Source organism: Perognathus longimembris, chromosome 2 (assembly GCF_023159225.1).
Source record: "Perognathus longimembris pacificus isolate PPM17 chromosome 2, ASM2315922v1, whole genome shotgun sequence".
Lineage (NCBI taxonomy): Eukaryota > Metazoa > Chordata > Mammalia > Rodentia > Heteromyidae > Perognathus > Perognathus longimembris.
In genome coordinates, this window is record NC_063162.1 from 72,540,246 (window position 1) to 72,560,978 (window position 20,733).

The 20,733-nt window shown below is 43.2% G+C and overlaps 1 protein-coding gene across 2 annotated transcripts in view; it reads left to right on the top strand.

The window, feature by feature from the left end:
* The window catches only part of Aoah (acyloxyacyl hydrolase), a 145,023-nt gene that overhangs the window by 102,975 nt on the left and 21,315 nt on the right, over positions 1-20,733 (top strand). Inside the window, exons 14-15 of one of the 2 annotated variants that reach the window (XM_048339460.1) lie at positions 13,766-13,802; positions 15,023-15,097. In XM_048339460.1, coding sequence (XP_048195417.1) covers positions 13,766-13,802; positions 15,023-15,097 — 112 coding nt within the window. The remainder of the gene's footprint in view (positions 1-13,765; positions 13,803-15,022; positions 15,098-20,733) is intronic. The other variant, XM_048339461.1, reaches the window with a different exon arrangement.

Below are 20,733 nucleotides of genomic sequence, written 5' to 3' on the forward strand. Positions count from 1 at the left end.
ATATAATCAGAAATTAAGTAAATACATTAAGTACCTGTGCGAAAAGAAAGGGAAGCACTTAGTATTTAATGACATAAACTTAAGGGTAGGAGAAAAAGGAAGGTCAGAGTGATGAGTAAGAGAAAGAGAAAAATAAAGTATGGCTCAATTTTACTGATTTCTCTTTTCTAGTTTTATGTCTTGCATCTATACAATCACATATTCACATGTACACATACACACACACACACACACACACACACACACCATCTTATAAAAAAAAATAAAGGATTAAAGAAAAAAGGGTATGAAGGAGGGAGCCACAAAATTAATCACCCTCTTCTATTGCTTTTCAACTCTAAACCAAACTCAAGCTGTAAAATGCTTTTTTTAATCTTAATTTTTTTAACCACAAACAAAAATTTGGGAGGGGGAATTAAAGAGATTTGATTGATCTTAAACTGACTAAAGCACAGTGGACACAGAAATGAGAACCCACCATTGCAACCCTTTTGAACAATAAACAGATAGTTTAACAAAATAAGTATCAGGAAGCTGAAACATGTTTTGACTTGAGTGGCATGGGCTAAATGGAAGGGAAGAAAAATGGAAATCAAATAGTGGGAAAACACAGTCATCATACTCGATTATATATGTGAAAATGGAATGAGAAAACTTGAGGAGATGGACAGAGGATGGGGAGAAAGACGGTGAGAGAGACTGAGCAAGATGTGCTGCATGCAGAAACAGACATGTTCAATTGAAATGCCCTTGTACTACTATTTGAGAAAATAAAAATAGACTAAATTTGATCCATGTGACCCTGTAGATGGAAGGCCATAACTGTGTGAACTCTCCACATGACTCACAGCCCCATTGTGTTTAGCATGAGAAATTTTTTTTTTTTAATTATTGGATTCGTTGCCAAGGTCTAAAAATAAGGAGATTTCACCTGAAGTCACATGCCTTCAATGTCCACTGTACAATTAGACCTACAGGCTCTGGCCTCCCCATGACCTTCAGGGCTGTGTAATGGCTACCCTCTTTGGACTAGATTAATCATGAACCACTATTGTTGGGATCTTCAAGTGTCTGAGCTCGTGGGCTCTGGCCCACATAGGTATGGCTTCAAGCCATTCCATGGTTTCAAGGCTGTCTATGGTCAATACATAAAATTCAGTGTCATTTTCAGATCCTCAGGTAAGAACTAAAGCCTTCTATTTGGAATCATTGCTGTCTATTAGAAATAGACATGACATAATTGAATCTCTCACCAAAGCTAAACATTTGTGGCTCAGATCTGCAATCCTAGCTACTCAGGAAGCTGAGATCTGAGGACTGCGGTGCAAAACCAGCCAGGGAATTGAAGTCTGTGACACTCTCATCTCCAATAAACTACAAAAATAGCCAGAGCTGTAGCTCAAGTGGTAGAGCACTAGCCTTGAGGAAAAGAAGCTCAGGGACACCACCAAGGCCCTGAGCCCCAGGACTGCATGCCCCCCCCCCCCAAAAAAAGCTCACTGAAATGAATTACTGAGACTCTGCTTACCCTGTCTCTTTCCCTCTTTGGGTCTCATCTGTAAAATGGCCTACCTAGCCAGATGTAAGAAGGGTCCACTCAGGGCCAATGCACCTTGATGCTAAAGAATTCCAAAACACAGATTCTCAAAGTTAATAATGATGGAACTCAATGACCCCTGTCTTGCCAAACCAGACCAATGACTCAGGCCAGCCACCCTAGCTGCTAGGAGGTAGAGAAAGAAGATCACAGTTCAAGGCCAGCCTGGGCAAAAGAAATAGCAAGACCTCATCATAGTCAAAAGCTTTGTGTGGTAATGCGTGCCTTTCATCAGAGCTTTTGCAAGTATCATAAATAGGAGATTGTAATCCAGGTCATCCAAGGTAAAAATGATACCCTATCTCAAAAATAACAAGAGTAGGAGGAGAAAGATGGCGCCGAGACAATAGGGAGGCACCCCGACTCGCACCAACTGAATAGCGAGCTGGGAACTCCAACACCCAACACTCCACCAAGAACCCAGCAAAACCAGCATCCAGAAGCAGTGGAGAAACGCAGGAAAACAAAAAGGAGCAAAAAAGAAGAACCGAAAACCTACACGGAGCCGGAGATTAATCGGGGCACCCTCCCCCCACCAGCCGGCCCTGGCCCAAACAGGGTCAGGCTGGGAAAGGGAAACCCGGCGATCGGCAGACAGGTTGCCAGGAGCGCAGAATCCATATAGCGGGAGACCCCACGGACACAAAGCAGGGTGCGGACCAAGACACACCCAGCAGCGACGAGAAGTTCGGGTCCACACCGGATTCGGACAAGGGAACCCAGCGCGGCAGAAAGAGGGAACGGGGGAGCCACCACGACACTTCGCCAACCCCTGAAGGGCCAACGGCGGTGCGGGACACGCACACAAAGCAGCAAAAGTGAGTCCCCCATAATCCCTTCCCCCAACGGGAGACCCAAGCCCGACAAAGACGATATATCTCCCTCCCTCCCCCTCCCCACTCCCGTGGGAACAAAGATTCCCCAAATCAGGCGGGAAGCTCCCAGCAGGCACTGGGAAGCCAGTCTAGCAGGGGAAGGGCGGAACAGCCCCAAGCCCCCAAAGGTTCCTGAACTGGCAGAACCGGGCCCGTCCCCTTCCCAACAGGGGCCAGGGACGGCCGGCAGGGCAAGCCCCACCCGAGGCGCCTAGACCTTGCGGACTCTTACAACTAAAATCACAGGCGCTGGTGGGCAATACCAGCCCAGCAGGGTCACCTGAGCCTGATCTCGTTCCCCCTCCTCGAAGCGGAGGCGAGGTCTGAGGGTGCCAAGCCACACCCGGACAGTCGATCCCACTGGGCCCCACACATACTGCTTCCCCCCCCCAACGGACTCGCGGGAGGGCGCAAGCACAACCCAACAACCCAGGGCTCGCTCTGGGAGGCAGACCCCACTTAAGTGCCTGTTGTAGGGGACTCACAGTGCACAGGAGGGCGGGGCCCCGGCGAAAGCGCCCGCTCTGATAGGCGTGCCCTGCACTGGTGGGCGGGGCCACAGCGACAGCACCTGCTGACGCAGACACGCCTACACAGAAGGGAGGGAAGAACTACACAGACTTCCAGATGCGCAAATCACAAAGAAACATAACTCAGTTCATCAAAGGACAAGCCAACTCGCCAGCTCCAAAAAGCAGCACGACTGGAGAGGAGATGGAGAATAAAAAAGCAAATGAGGACATGTTAACAGGAATGATCGAAACCGTCAGAAATGAAATCAGAAAACAATTCCAGGAGTTTAGAGCGGAAATCTGGAAGGACACCCAGGAAGCCAAGAAAGAAATGGAAGCAAAACTGGATACAATGCAAGCCTCGTTTAAAGAAATGGAAGCAAAAATGGATACAATGCAAGCCGCCTTTAAAGAAAATCTCCACACCCTGAGAATTGAAATGCATGAAAAAATAGATTTAAAATACAACTCTTTAAAGGAAGAAATTTCCACGATCAGAGCTGATATGACAACCATGAATAGCTCTCTGACATCCATAAACTCCGCAATTGAAACCATAACACAAAGAGTGGACCATATGGAATCCAGAATCTCTCGCCTGGACGATGAAGCAGCTGACAACAACCAGAAAATGACCACACTCCAAGAAAAGGTGAAGCTTCAGGGAAGATTACTCCAGGAACTAATGGACAAAGACAAGAGATATAATCTGCGTATAATTGGAATAGAAGAAGGAGCCGAATATCAGAGCAGAGGGCTTAATCATGTTCTCAATAAAGTTATTGCAGAAAACTTCCCCAATCTCACAGGGGACCCCATCCAGGTAACCGAAGCCTATAGGACACCTGGCAGGCCAGACCCCAGGAAAACCACCCCAAGGCACATAATATTCAAGACTACAGACCTCAAGATTAAAGAGCAAATTCTGAATTCAGCCAAAGCGAAGAAGGAAACTTTTTTCAATGGGAAGAGGATTCGAATAACATCCGACTTATCCACACAAACTTACCAAGCTCGAAGTGAGTGGAAGAACACCATCCAAGTACTTCAGAATAACAATTTACAACCTCGGATCAAATATCCAGCGAAACTGGAGTTCACATTCGAAGGGAGAACCAGATCTTTCCACACCAAAGAGGAGCTAAAGGAGTATGTGAATAAAAAACCAGCCCTACAGCGAATATTAAGAGGGGAAGCCCACCCAACAGAGATCGTAAAAGACACACAGACAGATTCAGAAAGAAACTTCAATAGCCAAAGTCCAGCAGAAACACAAGCTCACTAAAGACAAGAAGAAAAAAAAAAAAAACAACAGGAAAAAACAGCCCAACAAGAAAATGGAAGGAGAAAAAACACCCTTATCCTTGATCTCTTTAAATATAAATGGCTTAAACTCCCCGATCAAGAGGAGCAGACTGGCAGAATGGATCCGCAAGCAAAAAGTTGACATCTGTTGTCTACAAGAGACCCACCTTACAGCAAGGGACAAAAACAGGCTTCGAATGAAAGGATGGAGCAAGATCTACCAAGCAAATGCACCCACCAAAACGGCAGGTGTAGCCATCCTGATCTCAGACAAGCTGGATTTCTCATTAAAGTCCACTCAAAAAGACAAAGAAGGACACTACATATTGATACAAGGAAAAATCCAGAATCAAGACATCACGGTGATAAATGTATACTCACCGAACAAAAGAGGCCCGACATATGTCAAGCAAATTCTCACAGAATTACAGAGCAAGATAGATGCAAACACAATCATAGTGGGTGACTTTAATACTCCTCTCTCTCCAAGAGACAGATCCAACACCCAGAGGATTAGTAAGGGAGCTGAGGACCTAAATAACACCATTGCCCAAATGGATCTAACAGACCTATATAGAACCTTCCACCCTACAGAGACCCAATACACCTTCTTTTCAGCAGCCCATGGATCATATTCCAAAATAGACCACGTCATAGCCCACACAAAGAACCTCAGCAAATACAAAAGAATTGACATCATCCCATGTATTATATCTGATCACAGTGGATTAAAGGTAACCCTCAACAACAAAGGATACCACAGAGCCTATACACACTCTTGGAGGCTAAACCCCACGCTGCTATCCAACACTTGGGCCACAGATCAAATTAAAGATGAAATCAACGAATTCATAAGCCACAATGACAAAGAAAACACATCACAAAGAAACCTATGGGACACAGCTAAGGCAGTACTGAGGGGCAAGATCATTGCACTCAGTACCCACATTAAAAGAATGGAAGCAGAGCAGGTGAATACCCTCACGATGAAACTAAAACAACTGGAGAAACAAGAAATGACAGAATCTAAAACGACTAGGAGGGGAGAGATTACAAAGATTAAAGAAGAGATAAATCTGATTGAAAATAGAAAGACCATCCAACAAATAAATAAGACTAAAAGCTGGTTCTTTGAGAAAATAAACAAAATTGACAGACCCCTTGCAAGACTCACAAAAAAAAAAAGAGAAGAGACTCATATACGTAAAATCAGGGACTCCACAGGAAAAATTACAACAAATACACACGATATTCAAACAATCATAAGGAGCTATTTCCAAAACCTCTACTCAACAAAAAACAATAATTTTACAGAAATGGATCAATTCTTAGAGAAGTACAAACTGCCCAAACTGAACCAAGAAGAAATAAATCAACTAAATAAACCAATAACTTACGGTGAGATACAGGAGGTAATCAAGAACCTCCCTACTAAGAAAAGCCCAGGCCCAGATGGATTCACCAATGAATTCTACAAAACCTTTAGTGAGGAGCTAATTCCAATACTCCTCAAACTCTTCCGCGAAATAGAAACGGAGGGAAAAATCCCGAACTCATTCTACGAAGCTAATATCATACTCATCCCCAAACCAGGCAAAGATCCAACAAAAAAAGAGAACTACAGACCAATATCACTAATGAACACAGATGCAAAGCTCCTCAATAAAATATTAGCTAACAGGATCCAGAAAGTGATCAAGAATATCATACATCATGACCAAGTAGGCTTCATCCCTCAGTCACAAGGATGGTTCAACATCCGTAAATCAATCAATGTAATTCACCACATAAACAGAACTAAAATCAAGAATCACATTGTTATCTCAGTCGATGCCCAAAAAGCCTTTGACAAAATACAACATCCATACCTATTAAAAGCTTTGGAGAGAACAGGAATAGATGGAACATTCCTCAAAACAATAAAAGCCATATACAACAGACCAACTGCTAATATCATATTAAATGGAGAGAAACTTAAATCATTCCCCCTAAACACAGGAACAAGACAAGGATGCCCACTCTCCCCACTTCTGTTCAACATAGTACTGGAATCCCTAGCCATAGCAATAAGGCAAGAGGAGGACATCAAAGGGATCCACATCGGCAAGGAAGAAATCAAGTTATCCCTATTCGCAGACGACATGATCTTATATCTCAAGGACCCAAAAAACTCAGTACCCAAACTCCTACATCTAATAAACCAATTTGGCAAAGTAGCAGGATACAAAATCAATCCACAAAAGTCAGCAGCTTTTCTGTACACCAGCAATAGACAAACAGAAAAGGAAATTATGGAAACGATTCCATTTACAGTAGCCAAAAAAAGAATAAAGTACCTAGGGATCAACTTAACCAAGGACGTGACGGACCTATTCAATGAAAACTACAAAAATCTAATAAGGGAAATCAAAGAAGACACAAGGAGATGGAAAGACCTCCCATGCTCATGGGTAGGCAGAATCAATATAGTGAAAATGGCCATACTGCCCAAATTGTTATACAAATTCAATGCAATACCTATCAAAATCCCAGCCACATTCTTCACTGAAATAGAGAAACCAATCCATAAGTTCATATGGAACAGCAAAAAACCTAGAATAGCCAAAGCAATTCTAGGCAAAAAACATAGTGCAGGAGGTATCACCATACCAGACTTCAAGCTCTACTACAAGGCCATCATAACAAAAACAGCATGGTATTGGTATAAAAACAGATCGGAAGACCAGTGGATTAGAATTGAAGACCCAGAAATAAAACCGCACTCTTACAGCCAACTGATATTCGACAAAGGAGCTAAAGACATACAATGGAATAAACATAGCCTCTTCAACTACTGGTGCTGGGAGAACTGGGCAGCCATATGCAGAAAACTCAAAGTAGACCCAAGCCTATCACCATGCACCAAGATCAACTCAAAATGGATCAAGGACCTCAACATCAGACCTGAATCCTTGAAACTACTGAAGGACAGAGTAGGAAAGACACTAGAACTTATAGGCACAGGAAGGAACTTCCTGAATAGAGTCCCAGGCGCACAACAAATAGGGGAAAGACTCAACAAATGGGACTACTACAAATTAAAAAGTTTCTGCACAGCTAAGGTCATAGCCACCAAAATAGAAAGACAGCCAACGATATGGGAAAGGATATTTACCAGCACAGCAACAGACAAAGGCCTGATATCTGTCATCTACAGAGAACTCAAAAAACTAAGCCCCTCCAAGCCCAATAAACCTATTAGGAAATGGGCAAAAGAGCTAAAGAGAGACTTCACAAGAGAAGATATAAAAATGGCAAAGAAACACATGAGGAAATGCTCAACATCCCTGCTAGTAAAGGAAATGCAAATAAAAACAACCCTGAGATACCACCTCACCCCAGTTAGAATGGCCTATACTCTGAACTCAGGAAACAACAAATGCTGGAGGGGCTGTGGGGAAAGAGGAACCCTTCTCCATTGTTGGTGGGAGTGCAAATTAGTACAGCCACTTTGGAGAACAGTATGGAGGTTTCTCAAAAAGCTCAATATAGACCTACCCTATGACCCAGCCATACCACTCCTAGGCATCTATCCTAAACAGCAAAACCCAAGATATCAAAAGGACATTTGTACTTCCATGTTTATCGCAGCACAATTCACAATAGCCAAAATTTGGAAACAACCCAGATACCCCTCCACAGATGAATGGATCCAAAAAATATGGTACTTATACACAATGGAATACTACATAGCGATTAGGAATGGTGAAATATTGTTATTTGCAGGGAAATGGTCAGAACTCGAACAAATAATGTTGAGTGAGACAAGCCTAGAACACAGAAAACAAAGGGGCATGATCTCCCTGATATATGACTGTTAACAAAGGGAGATGGAGAGACAGTAGAGACCAAGTCTGTGAACACTGTATATGTGCTTGATACATTGAATACTGCATATGGGTCTACCTGACCTAGACAAGGGATGGGAAAACAGGTTGTAAGATATCACAAGAAATGTACACAATGCCCTACTATGTAACTGCACCCTCTTTGCACAGCACCTTGTAAAAAAAAAAAAAATTTATGTTCAATTGATAATAAAAAAAAAAATAAAAAAATAAAAAATAAAATAAAATAAAAAAATAAAAAAAAAAAAAAAAAATAACAAGAGTAGGGCTGGGAATGTGGCTTAGCAATAGAGTGCTTGTCTAGAATGCACGAAACCCTGGGTTCAATTCCTCAGTACCACATAAATAGAAAAAGCAGGAAGTGGTGCTATGGCTCAAGAGGTAGAGTGCTAGCCTTGAGCAAAAAGAAGCCAGGGACAGTGCTTGGGCCCTGAGTCCAAGCCCAGGACTGGCAAAATAATAATAATAATAATAATAATAATAATAATAATAGGCTGAAAGTATGGCTTAAGCAATGGAATGTCTGCCTAGCAAGCACTGAAACCCTGAGTTCAAAGTTCAATACTGCCAAAAACAAAATTGCAAACAATGGTTGTTATTTGAAAAATCACAATTGGTTTAAGAAATATTAAAAACTACTTCTTAACTGACTCTTTCTACTCTGGCTTCTGTCTAATGTTAGGACTTATTTTCTTTCTTTCTTTAAAATTTTATTTGCAGGTCCTGGGGCTTGAACTCAGGGCCTGGGAGCTGTCCTTGAGCTTCTTTTTCTCAAGGCTAGCACTCTACCATTTGATTCACAGTGCCAACCCTTTTCTGAGTAGTTTATTGGAGATGATAGTATCATGGACTTTTCTGCTTGGACTGGCTTCAAACGGTAACCCTCAGATCTCAGCCTCCTGAATAGCTAGGATTATAGGTGTGAGCTACCATGACCTGGCTTATTTGGTTGTTTTAGAGAGTACCTTGGTCTTTTTATTTGGTATACGGGGGAGGGGTAACACAGGAAGTATTGGGATGTGCACTCAGGACCTTGTGCTTGCAGGAAGGTTCTCAATAGTTGAGCTTTTTGCACAGCCCTTTTTGCTCTCATTATTTTTCAAATGACATCTCACATTTTTTCTCAGGCCAGTTTGGATCATGATTCCTTATTACACTTCTCACATAGCTGAGATGACAAACACATTCCACCATTGCCAGCTTTTTTTATTTGTTAAGATAAGGGTCTCATGAACACTTTGCCTGGCTTGGCTTTGAGCTACCATCTTCCTGATTTCAGGTTCCTGAGTAACTGGAACATTAAGCAGGGGCTACCATGCCTGGCTCCAAAGTACAGCTTTGTAAGTTCTTCAGATATTTGCCTTGTTCTGCCACACTTCAGAAGTGAGGAAGGAAAACCCTTCCTACTCACATCTTCCAGTCCTAGTGGCTCTGTCTTTTCTCAAATGGCAGCAGTGGCATCAGAATCAGCAGTGCAGTGATGCCTACACACTGAGGATAAATAATGGAAAGCAAGAAGAAGGAAGAGAAGGTATGGCTGAGTCAGGACAAAAGAAAACAGAAAAGGGACAATAAGAATAAGACAGGGAAGGACAGGATGACGTGAAGCAGACAATCTCACAGAACTGACATTTCCAACAAGAAATGGAGACAGTTGATTCCAGCACACAAGAGCTTTAGACCAGGGAGGTCTGTGCACATAGTTCCAACGCCTACAAAAAACACAGACATTCTGCTGGGTGCTGGCGGCTGCTATGCCTGAAACCTAGCTACTCAGGGTGCTGAGGTCTGAATATCACAGTTTGAAGCCAGCCTGGGCTGGAAAGTCTGTGAGACTCTTAACTCCACTAAACTACCAAAGAAAGCCAGAAGTGGAGCTATGGCTCTAATGGTAGAGCACTATCTTTGAGCAAAAAAAATCTCAGGGACAACACTGAGCCTGTGAGTTCAAGCCCCAAGACAGCCAAGACAGGCACAAAACAAAACCCCCAAATCGTATACATTCCTATACAAAAGAACAGGGAGATCCTAACTCATTGGGTGGCTGTGTATAGTTATTCTAGACCTTTTTCAAAGTCTTCCTCTGTAGCCCAATTAATTATTTTTTTTGGTTTATGCAACCTTATTGGAGAAAAATAAATCAATTACTAGCAGAACTATTAGTTGATCACTCATCCATTAACAACTTGCATCATTTATTCAGTGCTATATTAAACAGTGTATTGGAAGATAGATTAACTAATAGCTCCAAGCCTCCTAACAATTTAAATGAAAATTACAAAATGTTTGAGACCCTATTTTGGAATACAAAGGGTGTTTTGACTTCCAATTTCCATTCTCTGTAGAACAAGAACAGGTCATTCCTTTATTGACATGCATAAAATACATCACATTTTCTGTTCTGCTGATGCTATAAATTCAATACCAATTCTCCAGCCACATCAGTTATGAGCATAAAGTATATCATGTAACCACAGATCTCTAACAGTGGAAGGCTTAAACAAGAATGGATGCTGCTAGGATGTTGTTTCCTTTGATGTGACAACTGAGCATCCATCTCCCTCCCCCAGATGGTTTCTTCAGCATGTTAGAGCAGTGAGGAATGGTTTAGTCTCATAACAGAGTTAAGAGTGAAGATATTGGCCACATAATACACATGCTAACCTAATTAATTTTGAACTCAGTTTCCTGAGTGCTGGAATTACAGTTAGGTACCACAACAGTCAAGTGGTCCTTGCTTTTTAAAATCTACCAGCTGCCGTTGGTCTGCTGTTCTTGTCCTGAGGAAAGGGGCAGAAGTAGCACTGGCTGTGGCATTCCACCACAGGTTTCTAGTTCTGTCTTCCTCAAGCTTGGTGGGCACTGTACACCTCAAAACCCATGCTATATTTGCATAATGATAAACACTCCTGGCCCAAACCTGGTTTTATGTTTCTTTTCCCCCCTCATGGCTTGAGCTTTCATTCAGTTTCACTTCTCATTAAGAGAAAATTCACAGGGTGAGAATTAAACACCTCCTGATTAATTGTCGTTCTGAGAATGAGGAGTTTTGTAGTCATGGGGTAGAAAGAGTGAAGGACCAGTGGATGTGTGAGTCACCACAGGGCTACCTTATCAGCACAGGTAGGTGGTGGCCCTTCTCTCCCCTCCTGAAGACAGTAGAGAGTGATTAAATATACAGAAATTTAGGACTCAGGGTTGCAAAGTCTTCCCAAGCACAGATAATAAGTATCCAGTCACATTGAGTTTTGCCTCTTTTTCAAGCTTTTGCACTAATCTCAAAATTGCTCCCAGTACTCACTTATGACTCTACCCCAAAAGGTACAGAGCTGTGTTTATGTCATCTGTTACTTCTCTGTACTATAGCAGACATGCAGCCAGCACTCATAAATGAATGGCTTGGAGAAAGAATGCATGTTTGTCACAGTTGACCAGGCTACCCTCAATTCATGAGGCTTTGTGCATATTTTGAGGGGTTGATGGTGCTGGGGCCCAAAGTCAGGGCCCAGTCACTGTTTCTGAACTTTTGTGCTCAAGGCTAGTACTCTACCACTTGAGCCACAGCTCTACTTCCAGCTTTCTTGATGGATACATGGAGATAAAGAGTCTCATGGACTTCCTGACCAAGCTGGTTTCAAACTGTGATCCTCAGTCTCAGCCTCCTGAGATTATAAGCATGAGCTAAGATTACATGTGTGAGCCACTAGCACCCAGACTATAGGCATTTTTAATAATACCTTCATTCACTACAAACAAAAGCAGGGGGGAATGGCTAAAAAAGATAGCATACCAATCTCTTCCTCCAATAAAAGCATTAAATATGGAATTATCATATATACCAGTACTACATTCATACCCAGAATAATTGAAAGCAGAAGCGTGAACTGATGTTTGTACATTGATCTTCATAGCAGCATTATTTTAAGAATTAAGTGATGGAAACCACTCAAATACCTATTTACGGATGAATGGATGAACAAAATATGACATGCACATCAAAAGCAAAGAAATTCTGAAAGGTATTAAAACCTAGATAAACTTTGCTCAGTGAAATAAATCAAATATTGCATGGCCTGCCCATATGAAATCCTAGAGTAGCTAAATCCAGAGAAATGGAATGTTGAATGGTGTGTGTCAGCAACAATCCACCATTAAAGAATGACTACAGATTTTCAGTTGCAGATGATGGAAAAGTTGGGGAAATGGATACATGGATATGTTTATATAAAAATGCAAACATACTTCACAGGTTAACATTTCTGATTTAGCTGAGAGAACAGCAATACTGTTCATACAGCCTGCAACTAATTCTACAAGACAAAGAGGCCATCATGTCACATGCCATTCCTGGCTGGGCAAGATGCTATTCCCCATGTGGGTCTGTACCACACATCTGCCTCTCAAACTTCCAAGGATGGACATTACAGGAAGATCTTCCTAGGGGAAAGGACTACAGGACACCCTACACCTTCCATCCATTGAGGGTTGTCACCCACATGAGGTGCATCATCTACATGAGGAATACTCACTCATTCTTGGCAGATAAGCCTCCCCAGGACTAAAGACAGTTAGCCTATTTGGTTTTATAGTTCCTAGGAGGAGCACTTTCTCACAGGGAGCCACAGAAGACAGAGTGACCAGTTAAAATTGCCACTCTCCACTTTTGCAGATCTTTGCTTTGGTTCAAGACACTTAAGTGAGTCTCAATTTCCTCATCTACATAAAAGGGAATACCTCAGTGCTTAGGTCTTGCAGTGGCACTAATGCTTAAATAAGCTGATAAATGTTTAATGACTTCTAACATAACATAGATACGCATTCAATATTGTTTTCATGTAAGAGATTCATGGCAGGTGGTAGTAGAGACAAATGGAGGATGGCCACACACATCATCACTAGAGTCGAAATTTATCAGCTTTACAACCAAAACCTAGCTCTCACCAGACAGCCTTGCAGATGCCTGGGAGTGAGGAGAAACCGCAGCAGAAGCCTAGATGGACTTCTCCAGGGAGATGTGTGCTTCACAAAGAATTCTTTTTCCTGTTCCTCTGGTCCCTCAGTGTGTCTCATACACACACACATTCAGTGAAATACATAAACACAGCTTTTGGTTGTGTTGTGTTGTAGAACAGTTTTGTTAGGTTTAGTTCCTCATCTATCTTGCTTTACTTATGCAAAACACTTTTGTTAAGTTTAATTCCTCACACTATATGTGGTTTTGGCCCATATAAGCTTTGTGCTAGCTGCATAGGAGGCTGAAAGTTTTGGGACATTAGTCTACTTGCAGATGCTGGCATTTTAATAAAGACTCCCAATTCAACCTCTTAAAATGTGGCATCTCTGTATCTCGCTCATCAAATTCCTGTTAACATTTGACAATGTCAAATAAACAGAACTCCTTTCAAATAGAGTTCTAGGTTCAAACACTGCAGAACATCATTGGAACCAAGTTCTCTCCACCAACACAATGGTCTGGAGAAACTCAGCTGCCTGCACAATTATGCTTCCTTTTCAGCCAACCAGACTCTCATGTTGATGTTGTCACTTGAACAACTCACTAACCTAACTTCTTTTATTTTATTCACTCAGGGGCATCTTCCCAAAACCTGGAGAAATTTATAGAAAGGTAAGTGGAAGATGGACCTAAAAAAATGTTTAAAATTTGATTACTCATTTTGAAAAGGAAATGAAGACTCTGTTGTTACCCCACAGTTGTTTCTACTGAGCTCATTGGTTCACGACAGTAAAACACTGCAATAGCATTTGTTGGTCCAATAAGCTCAGGAAGTGATTCATGTGTATATGACCACAAAGGACTGTGAAATGAATTCTAATTCTAATTGCACAGGAATTAGATAAAAATGTATGTTTGAAAGGAATAACTGAAAAGTCATAAGTATTCTGCCATATAGCTAAGAGAATATGTTTGTGCCCAGCTGGGCTTAAAAATTTGCAGTGTCCTACCTTTCTGAAGGTGACTATAAGTCCAGAGTTATGAGGATATCCTAGGAACATGGCATAAGTAATCAGGTAACTCACCTGTGCTTGTGATGACAAAGGCCGTGAATTGCTGGGCTTCCCTCTATCCCTCCCCATCCACGTGGGGAGGGGTCCTGGGCTTATCTATCTCTTCTTTCTGGGATCCATACTCACTTTCTCACGTCCCCTTGGCTGGTAGGGTTTAGACACGGAAGCGGGGTCCCGGGTCAGCCTCGGTTTGCGTGTGGTTGCGAGTCCCCCACACTCGCCAGCCCAAGGAAAGACACGAGCGTGCGGTAGTCTCGGAAAGCCTCTAGGACATCTAATTTTATTCAAATGAGAAGCAGCAGATATACCCCAAAGGGCAGGCACAAGAGAGGGAGAACAAGTTGGCCACGAGGGGTGTCCATAAAATGATGTCAGGGGACCTCCCTTGTGGGCAGAGGCCCAGCACCCCAAGGACTGGGCCTCTGGGGTCCCCCCACCATTGCACATGTGCTTGCCCCAGGGGCTGGGGGCTTCTCTTCCTGTTAAAGGCGGAAGGAGAGGGGACGGGCCAAAGCCAGCTGTGGCCTCTTAAAGGCACAGCTGACCCCAACACTGAATGATGCTAGGAAGATCACCATATGCATCTTAGTTCACTCTTCATTTCTGAGTATCCAGGCTACACTTCCCTAATGGAGAACTGGGTTCCATATCATAGAGACAAAAAAGAGGATGGGAATGGGCATTAACTATACTGAAAGAAAGAGAAGTTTTCTAGGAGGGTGGTCACACAAAGTTATTTTCTCTGAGTCCAGCCTATGCCCCTGATTAAAAGCTAGAATCACAATGCCTGACCCTCAGATCTCACCCATGGCTTCTCAGCTTGTCTAGGAACCAAGTGTTGGACCATCCAGCCATTGTCATATATGCCATGATTGGAAATGATGTCTGCAATGGGTAAGTTGCTGAGGAAAGATTTCCAAAATTGTTTGAGTTTATTTTTATTGTCTTTAAATAGTTATACAAAGGTGATTCAATGCAATATGTCAATGAATGTTGATCAGTGTCATTCTCCCCCACCTCTCCCAACCCCACCCACCCCCTCAAGTTGTCTGGATTTGTTTCCCTCTTCTTTACTTTCTCCTATAGCAACTCAACTCCTTTCTATTGACCTGAGAATGAATGAACTTTTCTGACCTAAAAGCAAGTCCTACACATGTGAGATCCACAAACATGGCCTACACAGCTAAGAGCCTCTCTTGTGTCTGGTCCACACATCTGACACCACAAATGGACATGTCAGGATTGCATGAAAGATGTTACTCAGCTCCACAATTCAAAGTCCGTGACTTCCTTCAATAGAATGAAAAAGGCAGAGCCACCACTGCCTCTCAAGAGCCCGTGCTCACACATCCTGATAACATCCTTTTGTAGAAGGCACAGCACAGACCACATAGCCTTTGTGAAGAAAGTATAAGTAGTTCACTGCCAAAACTATTTATGCTCATGACCCATGGTTTAAAAAAGAAAGAGAAAGGAGCTTTGTTAAACTGCTAATAATAGCAGTGGTTTTGAACGTGGATTGACTTAGTTTCCTCTCAACTTTGGGAGATGTGCCTCAAAACCTGTGTATGTTCCCCATGTAATACACTGTGTGTATGAGTGAGTGCCACCTGGGCCATGCTTATAGCCAAAATAAATGAATAAAAGTGAGACCGGATATAGACAACTCTGTAGTGGCCACCCACTCGCTATTTAAAAGAAAAAGAAAAAAAAAAAACAGGAAAAGTTAAGCCAAGAGAGGTTCAATGACCTGCTCATGGTATTCATGGATAAAGGGCAGCACTGGCCCCCAGCCCCTGCTCATGGCTCACCTCACCTGTCCCACTTCCCTCACCAAGCTTCCCAGCACTGATGTAAAACCAAAGTTCAGTATCATTAGAATGTGACTGCTTTCAGATGCCTGCATACAACTCTGATGATGAACGATGTGGAGACATAATCAAGAAGAGAGCTCAGGACAGAAATCCTACCCAATGACCCAGAAGTGCTCATAGACCACACTCGAGGAACAGAGTAGTTCCTCCCAGGCTGTTTTACTCCTCTCCCTAGAACTTCAAACTGGCCAAGGCTAACACTGGGGACTTAGGCCCCTGCCTCTGTGATGAGCCACCACAAATGTCCCCTAAGGTATGTCACCCATAAACCCAGAGCTGTGCCATGCTATCATTCCACCCTTGGAGCAGTCCTAAGAGGCAAATGTGAATGCCTGCATTTACAGATGAGGCTCAAGAGGTGAAAGAATTGACCTCTTGCCACTGTTGAGTGGCAAAGCTGAGAGCCAAAGCAGATTCTCTGGCTCAGACCCATGCTTTTTCAGCCTCACTTCAGCCTTCTTCACTTTTGCACTCACTTACCCTTGTACAATCTGTGGTGAGTACTTGTGGTGTGTGGTGGCCCTGGGTCTCAGTGATAAAGAGGCCCAGTCCCCAGTCTTGAGAGCCATCTCTTGTTAGCTTACAAAGGAGAAGGATGCACCACAATGAAAACCAGCCAACAGTCAGACCAGCCAGTGTCCCTCCATCCCCAAAATCAGGTCCCCGAGGGGAAGAGGAGAGCAGGCAGAGAGAATTATACTGACCAAAGAATGACTGCAAAACAGAGGCTCAGTGTCTCAAACTCCTGAAGCTGGACTTTTCCAGAACAACCTGCTTACCTCAGAGATACCTCCACCCCCAGTCCTGCTTTCTCTTTTCCAAAGAGCCAGAGAGCAGAGCAGGCAGACACCAGCCAGAGATTAGTGCCAGCCTCGCCCCTGCCAGGAAACCAGACAGAGAAGCAGCGAGCATGTGGGTAAGAGAGCAGCGTTGGCAGTGCAGGGTGTTCCTGCAGTGCCCACTTTGCCATGTCCTGTGGAGGGGTTAGAAAAATAAAGACAGATGGCAGCTATTCCTGATGGCAGCTATTCTTGCCCATCTGCCAGAATGTCAAGGTGGAGCAGACATCCCCAAATGAGCAAGAGATGTCACACAAAGCTCAAGCCAGCTAGAACTGGATTGTCCCATGACTCTTTTTCTTTTTTTTTTTTATCTTGAGTATGATGCTGCTAGTTCTGACTGAAATCATGCAGCTAGGTTCTTCTTTCTTGGTTCTCTAAACTCATTGTAGTTACTCAGCACACACCTGATAAATGGATGGCATCTGGATCGGAAGATAGCTTTTAGCATCAAGAATTCAGGAAGGAAAGTAATGCAGGGGTAACTAGCTTTATTGTGCAATCCTATTCAATGTTACCTATGCTTTACCTAATCCCAGCTTCCCTGGGCTTTTTCCTGCCACTGCCCTTGAAAGAAAGCTATTTCATGAAGTAATACAGAAGAAGGGAAAGCAGGTGGAAAATAAATGTGGATGAGCTAGATAGAGCAGGAGAACCTTTGGAGTGCAGGGGCAGTGCTGGCTTAGAGCATGAAATCATAGTCTAACCCATCTCCAATACCCCAACATGATGTGCCTAAAAGAACTTTGTGCCAGGTGTCAGTGGTTCATGCCTGTAATCCTAGCTACTCAGGAGGCTACGATTTGAGGATTGTGGTTGGAAGTCAGCCCAGACAAGAAAGTCCATGAGACTCTTATCTCCAATTAACCACCAAAAAAAAATCTGAAAGTGGAGCTATGGCTCAAGTGGTAGAGCATTAATCTTGAGCACAAATGCTCAGGGACAATGCTCAGGTCCTGAGTTCAAGGCCCAGGATGGGCAGAAAAAAAAGAAGAAAGGAAGGAAAGAAAGAAAGAAGGAAAGAAGGAAGGAAATGAAGGAGGGCGGGAGAGAGAGAGAGAGGGAGGGAAGGCTTTGTAATGGCTGGAATTGTGACAGAATTGTATAGCATCTAAGACTAGCCCTATGTATTGACTTGTATTTTACAGTGGACATAGAATTCATAAACAGTATGTTTTTATCTAGTAGAAAGGCCTAGGTTGTTCATAACCCTCCGACTCCAAATATTATTCTTCTGCAAGGCCATTGCTTTGGGTCACACCCAGGCCAGGTGACCAGTGCTGCATTGAGAAGCAGCCAGAATACAAATGGATCACAGCTGCCAAGGAGCCTGGGTTACAGTGCTCTGCATAGCCACACAGATGGTAGAAACATCAGCAGGGAAGGGAGTGGGCTGAACTGCTGCTATCCAGAAGAACTTTTACCAGACTCCATAGTCAGGAGTAAAGATGGACAAGGCAATGGTAAGGAACTTCCCAGCCAGCTGGAGTGTTCCAGGCCATGCCTTGGTAAGAGATTTTCCCCCAATCTGTAGCCATGGGAAATGCAGGCCCAGCTCCTCTCTGCCCCCTTACAGGTCTATGTCAGGAGACCTTAAAGATTGGATGAAAGCACAGTGATGAGATTACTGTTGGCTGGCAGGAGGATAAGGCCTTAGTCCACTTGCCTGGATGAGGCAAAATCATGAATGCTCAGCTGTGTGTGAGGGCTGAGCATGCCATCAGAGGGTCTCTGGGTGTCAGCTCAGTTCTGAGAAGCTGGCTTTTGGCAGAAGTGCTCTGCCTTCTTCCTCAGCAGAGGGCACATCTCACTGGCATCATCCAGGTGCAATCTGGCTGGCATACTTGCCAGCATAATGAAATGATCACAGCCATCCCAGAACCCAAGAACAGAGGCTTATTTTGTATGATCAGGCACGATTCATTAGGACAAGGACAACTTCTGAGCCACCCCAATGGGAAAGGCACTGTCTCAGCTCCCAGCCTGGCCATGTGTCCTAAGGTATATCAGAAGGTGCCATCTTCTTTCTCATTTAATTTCTCAAGTTTTGCTCTCTTGTCTGCAAGCGGGGCACTCCTTGTTCCTGATTTGCCATTCTGAGTGACCAAGCTGAGCTACCAGTGTCTAAGGAGGGCTGGGTGGGCACACTAAGACACATGCATAGGCAAAAGCTAGACACCTTCATTTCAGCCATTCAGCCTCTGACAGACGTCAAACCATTGGGGTTCCTTGGTTCCCAAAATATTACTACTGAGTCTTCCAAAAACATCACCAGAGGAAACCATGTGTCAGTGGCTCATGCTTAAAATCCTAGCTTCTCAGGAGGCTGAGATCTGAGGATCATGGATCATGGTTTGAAGCCAGCCTGGGAAGGAAATTCTGTGACAGTCTTTTCTCCAATTAACCATCAAAAAGCCAGAAGTAGATCTGTGGTTCAAGTGGTAGAAGGTTAGCCTTGAGCAGAAAAGCTCAGGGATAGTACCCAAGCCCTGAGTTCAAACGGGGTGTGTGTGTGTGTGTGTGTGTAAGAGAGACAGAGAGGGAGAGCGGGAGAGAGAGAGAGAGGGAGAGGAAGAGGGAGAGGGAGAGAGATCAAAGCCCAGAAACTGGCATCTTCATTTATACTACGTTTTCTAAACATATAAAAAGTAATTTTAGTATAAGTTTCAATGATGTAATCCTAGAATTATATACATATGATGCTTCTTTTAATATATACTATACTTCAGTTGAAAATAAATCAGCTTAAATTCAATAAATATGTGGTTGAGGTTATAGATATGCTTTGATTTTAGACCTGTCCTGCTTATAGCTAATTCCAGCCCTTTTTCTGTTTTACTAACGAGACGAGAACATTCAATATCAAAGCATGAATCCTCTATAGTAAATGCCACTATCATTACAGGACAGTTTTACAAGATTTCTGGAAACTATTGTTGTGGTGGAATAATAGAATAAATAAATAGAATAATATGCTACAGACTAATAGTCTATCAGGACATTTGTGAAAGTCCAAACCCAGTACAGAAACCACAGGATGAACAAGCAAGATACAGCATAGGTGTACAACATAACTTCATGAGATAGATGCAAAGCCAGCCCTGTGATATGTGCAAGGATTCTGAGATATATTCAAAGCTTTAAAGACCAAGTTTCAGACCTCAAGGTGTCAAGTGCATCTTAAGCGAAAGCAAAATCCATGAGCTACATGTGAGCCAAGCTAGGTAAGCTTAGGAGATATAGCAAACAGCCCCTAAAATCTCAGCAGCATAAACATGGGATCCTTACTTACACCCAAGTCCCTCTAGGATGACCATGGGACTCTCTTCTGTGCAGCAGCTATCTAGAATATTCTCTATGCTCACTGTAAAGAACAAGAACATTCTAGGGGCTGGGAATATGGCCTAGTGGCAAGAGTGCTTGCCTCATATACATGAAGCCCTGGGTTCGATTCCCCAGCACCACATATATAGAAAATGGCCAGAAGTGGCGCTGTGGCTCAAGTGGCAGAGTGCTACCCTTGAGCAAAAAAGAAGCCAGGGACAGTGCTCAGGCCCTGAGTGCAAGCCCAAGACTGGCAAAAAAAAAAAAAAAAAGAACATTCTAGAGGCTCTTCTCCCACGTGGTGCATATCCCTTCTGCTCACAACTCACAGGCCAGAACCAGTCACATGGTCCACCCAACCACAACTAATTCAGGCAGTACCATCTGACCCTGTCCAGAATGGTGAAAAACAAGGAATATCACAGACAATCCTACCAGTAACCACACCACATGTGTGTGCATGTATTTGTCTATATATGTGTATATGTGTATG